The sequence below is a fragment of the Anas platyrhynchos genome, chromosome 29 (assembly GCF_047663525.1).
Source record: "Anas platyrhynchos isolate ZD024472 breed Pekin duck chromosome 29, IASCAAS_PekinDuck_T2T, whole genome shotgun sequence".
NCBI lineage: Eukaryota > Metazoa > Chordata > Aves > Anseriformes > Anatidae > Anas > Anas platyrhynchos.
In genome coordinates, this window is record NC_092615.1 from 1,852,842 (window position 1) to 1,865,017 (window position 12,176).

General features: G+C 64.9%; 3 protein-coding genes across 3 annotated transcripts in view; 1 reads left to right on the forward strand and 2 right to left on the reverse strand.

The window, feature by feature from the left end:
* Positions 1-12,176, reverse strand: part of UBA52 (ubiquitin A-52 residue ribosomal protein fusion product 1) — a 112,907-nt gene that overhangs the window by 83,667 nt on the left and 17,064 nt on the right. The gene's annotated exons all lie outside the window — the stretch shown is intronic.
* On the forward strand, positions 1,385-4,254 carry LRRC25 (leucine rich repeat containing 25). The gene is made up of 3 exons (XM_038169025.2): positions 1,385-2,394; positions 2,994-3,104; positions 3,763-4,254. Exons 1-3 carry the CDS (start codon positions 1,496-1,498, stop codon positions 3,779-3,781), a joined length of 1,029 nt encoding a protein of 342 aa, XP_038024953.2. The 5' UTR covers positions 1,385-1,495; the 3' UTR covers positions 3,782-4,254.
* GDF15 (growth differentiation factor 15) lies at positions 4,401-6,868 on the reverse strand. Its single transcript, XM_038169028.2, has 2 exons — positions 6,457-6,868; positions 4,401-5,672 (listed from the first exon to the last, which is right to left on the reverse strand). The coding sequence occupies exons 1-2, from the start codon at positions 6,773-6,775 to the stop codon at positions 4,888-4,890; spliced, it is 1,104 nt and encodes a 367-aa protein (XP_038024956.2). The 5' UTR covers positions 6,776-6,868; the 3' UTR covers positions 4,401-4,887.

Genomic DNA, 12,176 nt, shown 5'->3' on the forward strand with positions numbered 1-12,176 from the left:
ATGGGGAGGCCACGGGGCCACGGGGGACACTCAGACCCCCGTGGGGCACTGCGCTGCCACCCCCCCCCCCGTGTCCCCGTGTCCCGGTGTCACAGCACCCCCTTGTGTCCCCTCCGCACCCCAGGAGCTGGGGGGTGGGGGGGGTCCGGCCCCACGGTGATGGGCACGTGGGGGGGGGGGGGACACCGGGACCGGATCCTGCCCGGCCCCACGGGGACACCGCGTGGGGGCTGTCCCCAAAAACCTCGTGGGGGGGACACCCCAAAAAATTCGGGGGGTTGGAACCCCAAAAACTTCGTGGGTGGGGGGGGACACGGATAAAAGGGGGGGGGCTGGGGGGAGCTTGAGGCAGGCGCCGTGCGCGGGAGCGCGGACACGCGTGGGCGTGGGGGGGGTGCACGCGCGTGTGCTGGGAGCGCACGGGGCTGGGAAGGGGGGGGCGTGGGGGAGTGTGGGGGGGTGCACGCTCGTGTGCGCGTGCACGGGGAAGGATGCGCGTGCACGAGCCCGGTGCTGTGCGCGTGCACGCGTGTGCGTGGCCGTGCGCGCGTGTGCGCAACGGAGCCGGCAGGGGGCGGCCGTGGCCGGGGCACGGAGCCCGTGCGGGGCCGGGAGGAGGCCGCCCCCCCCCCCCCCCTCCCACGGACCCCCACGGACACGCGGGGGCGGCCCCGGGGTCGGGGGGGGGGGGCGATGCGGGGCCGGGTCCACGCGTGGGACACGGGACACCCCCAATCCCCGAGGGTGAGGGTGGGGAGGGGTCCCCCGCTGTGACCCCCCTTTGTGGGGGGGGGGCACCACGGCCACCTCCCCCTGCCCTGATGTGACCCCAAATCCTCGTGTTTAATGGGGCACGGTGTGGGGGACCCCAGCCTGGACCCCCCCCAAAAAAAGTGCTCGGTGTCACCAGTGTCACCCGTGACCCCCCCATGCCACCCCGGCCGGGCACAATTCACGCTGCGCCACGCAGCCGTGACACTGGTGGGGACCCCCCCAGGACCCCCAAACCCAAGCTGGGACCCCCCCATCCCCATTCCCTGTCCCCCCCCCTCCATGGGGCTGGCACCCCTTGGCACCCCGCTCGCCCCCCACCACCCTCCTGCACCCCCCTGGCCGGGCAGAGCCCCGGGGTCCTGGGGTGTGTGGGGTGCCCACGCGGCCGTGGCTGCTGGATGTTGGTCCCCGAGGTGGGGGCAGTTTTGGTGACCCCCCCGGACCCGGCTACGCCCCGGTGCGGTGACACGGGGCCGGCAGGGCCCGCCTGTTCCTCTTTCCGCACAGAGCCAGCCGCAGGCGAGTGGGGCTCCGGGGCTGGGGGGGCACGGGGGGGGGACACGTCCAAATCCCCCGTGGGTGCGAGGTGCCGAGGGGAGAGGGCGCGGGAAGGGCGGCGTGGCTGAACTGGGCCGCGCTGGTTGGCACTGGGAGGGGGGAAAGAGCGGGGTCGGGGGGGGGTTGGTGTGGCTGACAGCTGTCTCCCCGCAGCGGGGTGGCCATGGGGCACCCCACAACCGCGCTGCTGCTGCTGCTGCTCCCCGCGGCCACCTCGGCCTCCTGCTTCTCCGCGGAGTTGGCCAAGCAGGAGAACCTCTCCAACAGCACCCCGGGGTGCGCAGAGCTGGACTGGAGCATCTTCAGGCAGCAGCGCCGGCTGCTCCTGGCCCACAACGGCATCGGCGCCGTGCGCCCCACATCCCAAGTGGATCCCACTCTGGAGGAGCTGGACCTGTCGCACAACGCCCTGCGGCGGCTCCCCGACGCCTTCCTGCAGCAGGCACGGAGCCTGCGGCGGCTCCTCCTGGGGCACAACCGGCTGCAGGGGCTCTCCGACGGCTTTTTCGCCTCCACGGTCGCCCTGCAGAGCTTGGAGCTGCAGGACAACCCCCTGCCCGCCGTCCCCAGCAGCGTTTTCCACCCCAGTTTGAGCCTCCTGACCGTGCCGTGCCGCTGCGACGCGGTGCGCAGCGTGCTGGACGCCTGCGCCCGCGCCGCCAACCTCAGCTGCCTCTGCGCTGCGCCCAACGGCACCTTCAACATCTCCAATTTCCACGAGCGAAAGTGCCCGGGAGGCCCAAAGGTTGTGGCCGCTGCCGTCGGTGCCACCACCGCGGTGGTGGCCATGCTGGTGGCGGTGGCCGTCGGCGTTGCCGTGCGCCGCCGGAGGAGGAAGGCGGCCACCACCACCGCGGGATGGGGCAAACGGGAATCCGCCGGGGCCCACGGGCAGCCCCGGTACATCAGCCACGGGGCTGAGAGCGGCCCCACTGCTGCCACCGCTGCTCCGGGTGTGAGCGTGGCACCCGAATATGAGAACGTCTTCATCAGCCCCTGCGTGGGCACGGGCACGGCCCCCGCGCATGGAGGGACGCCGGGGTGGCAGCAGGCGCAGTACAGGTGAGCGGCCAGCACGGGAATGTGGCCACCAGCCCCCGTGCAGTCCTATGCAATGGTGTCCTGTCCCCATCCCATCCCATCCCATCCCCATCCAAATCCCATCCCCATCCCGTCCCAAACCCATCCCCATTCCCATCCAATTCTCATTCCCATCCCCATCCCCATCCCAATCCCAATCCCAATCCCAATCCCATCCCCATCCCCATCCCCATCCAAATCCCATCCCCATCCCCATCCCATCCCAATCCCAACCCCATTCCCATCCATTTCTCATTCCCCATCCTAATCCCAATCCCCATCCCCATCCCATCCCCATTCCATCCCAGTTCCAATCCCATCCCCATTCCCATCCCCATCCCAATCCCCATTCCATCCCATCCCATCCCCATCCCACCCCCATCCCCATCCCAATCCCATCCCCATCCCATCCCATCCCCATCCCCACCCCACCTCCCCCCACCCACCCCACCAAACCCAAGGACCGGCCACTTTTGGTGCCAAACCCATTCCCTTTCACCCCCTGCTGAGCCCCCAGAACCACTCGGGGTGGGACAAGAGGGGGACATTTCCCCCCCCCGGTGACCCCCCCGTGTCCCCAGCCCGCAGGTTCCCACGGACGACACCTATTTTATGGAGAGCGACGCCGGGGAGCAGCCCATCTACGCCAACACGGGGCCCCCCAGCGAGGAGGTCTACGTCGTCCCCGACAAGTGAGGGGACAGGGACCCTGGCGGGGGGCGGGGGTCACAGCTGCCCGGTGGCCGTGATGGGGAAGCAGAGGGTTGGGTTTTGGGTTAGTTTTTGTTTTTTTTTTTTTTTTTTTGCAATTAAAGCAAAACTGCTCTGCAGTCGTTTCCTGCCTGGGATGGGGAGCGGAAGCGGCCGCTTCTCCCCGGGCTTTGCACCCAGGGGACGGCGACGGGTGGCCCCCACCAGATGTGGGGTCCCCGGGGGTCCCCAGGGCTGGGTTAGGGGTGCAGGGGGTCCCCCCGCACCCTGCTGGGAGCATCGGGTTCCCAGGAAGGGCTGGGTGCCGTGGGGCACCCGCGGTGTGCGGCTCCTCTTTTGGGGTGTCGGGGTGGCCGTGAACGTGGGGACGCGCTGGTGGTTGGGGACACCCAGGAAATGGGATCGACCTTGCTGTTTTCCTGCCAAATCTGTCAGTTTGGGGTAAAGAGGAAAGGCACCGCTTTGGGACAAGATCTCCAAGGCCATCACTGTGAGGGTACAAACCCCGGGACGTGGCTGGAGGGGAAGGGGGACATGGGGCCATGGCGCACCCAGGTGCCCTCCCAGCCCTGTGCGGGTCTGGGGGTTGCTCCACCGTGACGCATTAAATGTTGTAACTGCCCCAAATCCCACACGTAGCTCCTGGTCTGCAACCTGACGGAGCCACATGAGGTCCCCAGGAAGGTCCCCAGAGCCCTCGGAGCCCGTGTCCCTGCAGCGGAGGTGCCAGGACCCTCAAGGACACGTCCCCATGCCCCTCATCCCTCAAACCCTGGTCCCCAAACCCCACACCCCCATCGTGGTGGGCCCCATATCCCACACCCTTCAAGCTCTGGCCTCCAAACCCCACATCCCGATGGTGGAGGACCCCTACCCCCTGTCCCTCAAGCCCATGACCCCAAAGCCCACATCCTCGGGGTGGGGGTCCCCCCATCCCATGCCCCCATCCCCCGGTCCCATTGCCACAGGAGCCTGGAAGTGGCAGCAGCCGCTTCCCAGCCCGATGGCCCCGGGGTCAAGGCTGCACCCAGCGCCCGTTTCAAGGCCACAAACAAACCAAAGGTCCCTGGGACCATCGCCCAGGGATTACTCACCCGCTGGGCTCGCAGGGCAGGGATGGGGCTGGCCTGACCCCGGAAAGCCAGAGAGGATTTACAGGCAGAGCCATGAGAAGCCACCTCCCGGATGGCCGTGGGTGCTGGGGATGGGGGGGGGACACAACGGGGACCACCGCAGGGCTCGGGTCCCGTGCGCCCCAGGGAGCTCACCACCACCAGCCTGGTTCCCATCACTTTATTGGTTTCCATTGCTATTTTTTTTTATGGAAATATACAAAATACAAAAGAAAAAAAACAAAAAACAACGAAAACTCCCAAGAATGTCTCTCTCCGCGTGATACAATAAGTTAGCAATAAATAAGAGGCGTATAAATAAATCTGGAACCAGAGGGGAGCGGGCACCGGGGCGCACCGCGGCCACCTGGGGACAGCCCCACCGCCGTGCCCGTCCTGCCTCCGGTGGGAAGAGCCCGGCTACCAAATAAAAAACGCTTTAAATAAGGGAGGAGAGGGTGAATAAGTTACGGTGGCCTGTGGAGTGGCAGTGATCTCAGCTGGAGACTGGAGAAGGGATCGTGTCCTCGGGACAGGGCTGAGCCGTTCCGTGCACATTTCATCCCCTGGCTCTGCTTTTTGGGTGCGCTGGTGCTGGGGGGGCTCTGCCACCACCCAGGGGGTCCCCATCTGTGCCAGAAGCGAGGGGACTTCAGGCGCAGTGGCACTTGGTGACCAGCATGTCCTCGAAGACGGTGGAGACCAGCCTGCCCTCGCCGTCGTAGTGCATCAGCACCATGGGGTCGTAGGCGGCGGGCACGCAGCAGGGCGCCGGAGTGGCTTTGGAGAGGGAGTGCATGCGGGCTTTGATCTGGGCGTGCATGCTGGCCGGCTTGTAGTTGTGTGGGCAGGAGCCTTCGCAGAACCTCATGTAGTAGCTGTTGGGGGCGATCACCCAGTCCGACCAGCCGATGTCCTGGAAGGACACCTTGAGCGACTTGAGGCAGCACTTGCCCTCACTCTTCCTGCACTCCTCGTCCAGCCCGCGGGCTCTCCGGGCCCTCGGCCTCGTGGCTTCGACGGTTTCCACCTCCAGCACCGCCGTTTCGGCTCCTGAGCCCACCGGTGAGGCTGAGATGTTGGTGGTGAAGACCAGCTCCAGCTGCAGCTTGGCCTCGGCACCGGCAGCCCAGCGCCGGACGGGCACCGTCAGGTCCACGCTTGGAGTGTCGGGGTCAAGCTCTTGGGTTTGCAGGAGCTGGGGGGCTCCCCCGGGTCCCCCTGGTGCGTAAATGCTGACCTGGGGCTGCCCCGAGGCCAGGGATTGCTTGAAGAGCTTCAGCTCTGCTTGCACCACCCGCAGGCGCCGGTGGAAATCCTCCGTGCGGGACACGACGAGGTGGTAGCGGTAGGGACCCCGCGGGTCCTGGTCCCCATGGGGGTCCTGGTCCCCGTGGGGGTCCTGCTCTCCTCGGGAGGGCTCTGTCCGGTGTCGCACTGCGGGGACAGGAAGGAGAGCTGATGTAAGAGCTGGAAATCCAGCCCTGAGTCAAGCCTTGTGGTCAGCTCCTTGTCCGGCAGCCAAACCACGCAGCTGCCCCGCGGCCACCTCCGGGGAATCGCCCGGAGCCCGCGGGATCCCGACCCCACAGGGTCCATCCCCAGCCTCCACCCCCGGGGGTGCCGGACACGCGGGGACCCCCAGCCCGAGCAGCAGCCGAATATAACCCCAAATTCCCCCGGGTTTGGTTAAAGCCCCGTCCGCAGGGAGCAGCGGGAGGCGAGGGACGGCGGCACCGCAGAACCCGCTTTTATCTGGAATTCCCCAATCTTGGCGTTTTGCAGCCAAAGAGCTGGGAACGGCCACTCCTCCCCCGGCCCGAGCAGGGGAAGCGGCTGGGAGGAGGAGGAGGAGGAGGAGGAGGAAAAGGAGAAGGAGGAGGAGGAGGAAGAGGAGGAGGAGGAAGGTGACAGCAGCGGATTCATGCCCGATCATGTCCTAGCACATGTTGGGGCAGCGTGCGGGACACGGCTCAGGGACAGGGCAGGACATGTCACCCCACGGCAGGACATGTCACCCTATAGCAGGACATGTCACCCCACAGCGGGACATGTCACCCCATAGCAGGACATGTCACCCTACAGCAGGACATGTCACCCCATGCCAGGACATGTCACCCCATAACAGGACATGTCACCCTATAGCAGGACATATCACCCCAGCACGGACCCAGACCCCACAGGGGGGTCTCCCGATGGCAACGGGGCCACCTCTACTTACGGCTGGCTATCAGGCTGTGCAGCCTCCTGGTCCCGGCCACCGCCGCCGCCACCTCCTCCCGGCTGCGGTTCCCCATCAGCTCGGCCACCTTCTGCTCGTACTGCTGCTGCGCCCTCCTGATGCTCTCCTGGTCCAGCCTGCGCCGCAGGGCGGGGGGCGCAGGCATCCCCAGCCGCTCCAGGATGCTCCTTTTGATGCTTTCCACCTGCAGCCTCTCCTCATCCCACCTGTGGGGCCGCGGCTCCGCGCCCCCCAGGAGCAGCAGGAGCTGCAAGCAGATGGTGGCAGCCCCCAGACCCCGCAGCGCGCCCGGCAGCATCGCACCGAGCGGCCCCAGTTGCAAAACCTCTTGCGCAAAGGCTCCGCGAGCGGCTCTTATCGATGCCGCCAGGAGAATGAATGAAGAGGACCAGACCTGGCTTTATAGGAGCGGGACTTTGCCCGCCCCCCCCCAACCCCCCCTCCCTCACCCTCCCCTCCTCTCCTCTCCCTCCCCGTCCCAGTCCCAGGGCTGCCCGTGGGTGACGGTGACGCCGCGGCGAGCACGCGGCCGGGGAGCGCAAAGCCCAGGCTGCTCGCGGCGGGGAGGCGAGGAATGTTTCCTGCTGCCTCGCTTCGTTTCCCACCTCCTGCTCTCTCTGCTGGTGGAGGGCAGCAGGAGAGGTTCCCCTCACCGTACCGGGGGGCTCGGGGCTGTGGGGGGACAGCTGGTGGCCTCGCAGGTGGCACGCGGTGTCCCTGCGGTGGCGGGGGGTGACAGGGGAGCACCGAGGTGTGCGGGCAGGCGGGTGCCGTGGCCAGCGTCACGTCCAGCCCCGCGTCCTCATCTCCCTCCTGTTCCCCTGGCAAATTGGCCACGCTCACGGCTCAAGGTGCCCGTCGGGGACCCTTCCTTCGAGCCCCTTTTGTCACCCTGCAGAAAGAGGGAAGAGGAAGGCAGGGGGGGAGGTGGCTGGGAAGCCCGGCTCGTGCCAAGACGTGCGGGCGGGAGGCAGCAGGTCGGTGTTTGAACTTCTCCAAAAGCCAAAGCCGGGAGGTTCCCGGCTGACGACACCACAGCCCGGCTTTGCTGCACTTCCCTGCCCCTGCTCCGGGTCCCTCCTGAAGTAAGCCCGGGCGGCGTTTGCATCATTGCTGAGGGCAGCCGGGAGGGTGCCGGGCACGCCGCGGTGGCACGGGTCCAGCCGGGGTTGCCCGCGCGCAGGCGAGCCCAAAGGAGAGCCGGAGCCACGGGATCCTCGCTTGGAGGAGGTGGTGGAGACACTGGGAAGGGCGCAGGGACGCGTCGGTGGGGCTCTCACGGCACGAGGAGCTCCGTGGGGATCAGTGCGAGCTTTTTATCGGGGCGGCAGGGAGATGGGCTGAGCCCCGGGGGGTCGGCGAGGGGCAGAACCTGGCAATCGCCCCCAAAACGGAGGCGAGACACGAGGCTGAGCCAGCACGGGGACGTCCACCCCATCTCCAAAGCCACAAGCACAGGGGGGACACGAGCACAGCCCTGGGGGGACGAGCCCCTCGCTGTCCTCCTGTGCCTGGGGACCTGGGGCACACGAGGCCGAATTTCCTGCAGCCGAGCCAAGCGCCCGGTCCTTAACTGCTCCCGCGGGGGGGATTACCCTGAGCCCGGGATTTAGCTCTGTTTATCTCCAGCTCCTCCTCGGGAGCACGGGTTCAAGCATCCTTCCTGCCTTTCTCACCCAGATTCTCGAGGTTTGCCCGAGGCAAAAAGGAGAAGAAACGTTTCACCCAGAGCCACGTGAAACCGTCAGCTCCTCAGCACGAGCAGCGTCACGTGCAGGGGATCGCCCCGCTCCACCCCTGCTCTGGATGGGGGGATAAAGGGGAGCAGCCGGGGACCACCCCCAAAAAAAAACCTGCCTCCACGCTGCCTTTCCCTGAGCAGAGCCTCTCCCTGCCCCACTTTTGATTCCTCTGGGTTGGAAACAGATCCCACACGCGGCTCCTGAGGAAACCTCAGCGGCGTCGCGGCGGGAGCCACCTTTCCTCGAGCGCTGCGCCCTACGGAGAGCTCAGCACCCATGGGTGCTGGCCTGGGGTGGCACAGGGTGGCACAACACCACTGCTGTCCCCATTGCAGGCACAGGGACAGGCACAGAGGAGGCTGCGAGGGAGCAGCTCTGCGGGGCCAGCGGTGGCTGCTCAAGGCACCGCGCCACCGTGCCGTCCCCGAGCATCTCCAGCTCCGCGGCGCAGCCCCCGGAGCAATCCTCCAAATTTTGAGCTGTGTGGGTGTAGAACGAGATGTCCCCCCCAAAAAAAAACAAAAAACCATCACGTCGTGCCTGGCCGTTGAGCAAGACACGGCGAACTTCTACAGCTTTGCAGTTCTGCTTTTGCAACGCTTTTCTGAGCTGTGGGCGCGCCGCGTGCCACCGGCCCCTCTGTGGCTGACGCACGGGGGGGGCAGCATGTGGGGAGCATCAAAGTTGGCCGAAGCCGGATGTTTTTTCCCCAAAAGGCGCCAGGCGGTGAAGTCGGAGATTTACAGTCCGGCAAGAGCAATAAAAGTTATCTTGAATTGCAGCGGCTGTGGGTGCCGAGTGACCCGTTAGGAAACTTCCCAGCGTGTCCTCACCAGCCTGAAAGATGCTTTATGGGAACAAAGCCTCGGCTGTGAGCCTAGGGAGCATCTTTTCCTCCTTCCCTCTCCTTCGGCCAACCCGTATTTTAATTATTTTAATTATTTTAATTATTTTAATTATTTTAATATTGGATTTATCCAACCGAGCCATTCCATGGGTGGAAACGGGGAGATCGGACGACTGAAGCAGCAGGTGGAGCATCCCGCAGAGGCCGGCGAGGAACGGGCCGGCGAAAAGCCCAGCAAGAAGTTCAAAGCCGGAGCTGCTGAGCCCGGCAGGACGTAAATAACCTCCCTGCCTTCTGTCCCCACCTCGGGACAGGATGCGGTCCAGCCCCGAGCGCAGCGGGGGCCATCTCATGCGCCCGGCGGCCCCGCAGGAAGCAGCCCCGCTGTGAGCTGAGAGCCGGTGCCCCAAGGAGGAACAGGGGCGGCCGCCACTTCCCCACCAGCCGCCGCCCAGCCCCGGCCCTGCAGTGCTGGAGAAGGGCTCGGAAAAGGAGCAGGACCCTGAGCGTCGCTCGCGCCTACCCGGTGCCGTCGCCGTCCTGCCCCGGTGCTGAGCCGAGGGGTGCTGCGGGGACGGGCAGGGAGGAGCCCTCCAAGATTTTTGGCAGCAGGGGTTGGGATCGCGGCAGAGGCACCGAGCTGCCCCGCACGCTGCCGAGCCCCTGCTGCCAAAAATCTTGCAGGGCCCTGGGGGGTGGAAAACCTCACAGGGGCTGGGCTCGGGGTCCCGGTGTCGTAGCCGAGCTCGGAGCCTGCTGGGGATGCCCCAGGTGGGAAATTCGGGTGATGGACGGGGAGGTTTCCTGCAAAGCCCTGCAGCGAGCCGGGTGATGATTTTTTGGGGGGTGTTTGAGGCCAAGAGCATCATGCACGAGCCCGCAGCGGGGAGGTTTCAGGCTCCTGTTTCATTCCAGGCGAGGAAATGGGCACGGAGAGCTCAGACACCGCGGCTGGGGATGGCCGGTGCCGCTCTCGTGCCCTCCCCGCGTCACAATGAACAAGCACAATGGAAATCTTGCCGACCTTTAGCCATTCCTAAACAAAACCCAACCAGGCCGGATCAGGTGAGCAACGAGCACCTTTGTGCTGCTGCTGCTGCTGGGCTCGCGTCCCCCCCTTTTGTTCTGCTCACGGCATTTGCCAAAAAGCGAGGCTTCTGCTCCACTTGGAAAAGACTTTCCTGACCTGACTGCACTCGTGGTCAAAGATTAACTTGGATTCCCAGACCCCTTTGCCCATGCAATACAGGAAATTACTCAAATCCCATGGCCAAAAATGGAAATCCCCAGCTGCTGCCCCAAACACCTGCTTACATCATCGGCCCCGGCACAAGAAAGTTTCCTGCGTGCTGCAAGCATCCCGCCCGGCCCCGGCGGACAGATTCGCACGGCAGGGGCACGAGGGTTTGGGTCCACGCTCTGTGATGCTCTGGGGTTGCAGGGACGCTTCCCCTTGGGACACGAAGGTTGGTGGCATTTGGGACCGCTGGCATTTGGGGCAGCTCACCCTGGCTGAGCCCAGCGTGGTGTTTGAGAAACGGCTTTGGGGAGAAGATTTTTAATGTCAGGAGCCTCTCCCCATTGAAGCGGGGCCGTGCCGTGCCCCTACGATGTCCCCTCCGATGTCCCCAAGCCACCAACCTTGGGGTGTGCCTGGGGGAAGCTCCTGGTCCTGTCCCCAGCACCGGGACACGTCCCAGAGGAGCGCACAGGAGGCACTGCAGGAAGGAGAGCACAGAGAGCTCCCCAAAACCCTGCAGCACCGAGCCTGGATGGCTTCATCCACGGCTTGGATGGATCATGAGAATGAAACCTCCCCAGGAAGCACAGCAGCTTTTTGGGGAGCCCAGCACCCTTTTGGTCACAGCCGAACCCCCAGCACAAAGGCATTGAAGGATCCCAACCCCATCTTCGTGCAGGAACGCAGCACTGCAGCGGGACCACGGGAATATTCGGAAGGATTTGTGCTTCCTGAGCAGAGAGGGGACACCAAAGGACAAGGGGGTTTAGGCTAGGCTTGGATTTTTTTTTTTGAGAAAGCCCCAGAAATAAAGTTATAGACTATCGAGAACAGCTCGTCGGGTGGGGAGGTGGAAATCCTACAGGCACGTAGGATCTCCAGGATGGAGAGGAGGAGGAGGGTGGCTTCGATTCACGCGCCGGGGAAACGCGCCGAGGGCGCGCGGCCAGCTGGTCGCTGCCCAAAAATCCCACTTCATTTAGGGCAAGTCCAGAGGGTTTTGGGGCAGGGGAGGAAGAAAAGAAAGGGAGCAGGCTCCCAGCGAGGCGAGGACGTTGTGAGACAGAAAGAAAATGTTTCAGACCCATTGGGATCCACCCCACCGAGGGGGATCCCCCGCGATTTGCAGCCCAGGAGCGCGAGCCGAGGATGCGCCGGGCTGAGCCGCGCGGCGTCCAGCACGAACCCGAACCTCTCCCTGCAGAGAGTTCAGGTTTCAAAACGGCCTCATCAGCAAAGGGCTGCGTGACATCACCCCGGGAACAGCACCTTGCAGGAAAGGCTTATCACCTTGGAAAGGGAGTTACAGCATGATTTCATCAGCGCCAGCTCACGCGGCTGCACGTGCTGCGGCTCACGGCCAGGGAGGGCTTTGGCCTCTCCGGCACCCTGTCAGCGCTGGGCAGCTGCGAGGGGGATAAAAGCAGCTGGGAAGGGGATAAATTTAGGGATAATTCAGTGCCTGGCTGCGCGGGAGGACCAGAGGGATGGGCTGGTTGGGGCAGGTTGGGAAATAAATGTGCCCAAACTGAGCTTGGACATCAAAAATATAGGGAAAAAGCAGGGGTCCAACAAAACCCACACATTTTTCCTTTTTGATCCCCTCTCCAGCCACAAACCACAGGGCTGGGGGCACGCCGAGACCTCACAGCACAGCTTTTGTGCCAGGAGCTCCTCGTGGATGCGCTCCTGAGCCCCATCCAAGCGCTGGGGCAGCCTCCTGCCCTCTGCAGCAATGGGGCTGCCCAGCCCGCTGCGGGCACAGGGGCTGAGTCAGCAGCCTGCTGCAATCTCCCCTTGTTCTTTCAGGTGCCAGGTGCTGTTCTTGGGCCGGGTGATGCCCAGCTCTCCTCCCATCACAGCCACCAGA

Coding starts and splice junctions, on each gene's coding strand:
- GDF15 (XM_038169028.2), bottom strand. CDS start 6,775: ATGCTGCCGGGCGCGCTGCGGGGTCTGGGGGCTGCCACCATCTGCTTG. Junction 5,673..6,456: donor GCACAGCCTGATAGCCAGCC/GTAAGTAGAGGT, acceptor CTGTCCCCGCAG/TGCGACACCGGACAGAGCCC.
- LRRC25 (XM_038169025.2), top strand. CDS start 1,496: ATGGGGCACCCCACAACCGCGCTGCTGCTGCTGCTGCTCCCCGCGGCC. Junction 2,395..2,993: donor TGGCAGCAGGCGCAGTACAG/GTGAGCGGCCAG, acceptor CCGTGTCCCCAG/CCCGCAGGTTCCCACGGACG.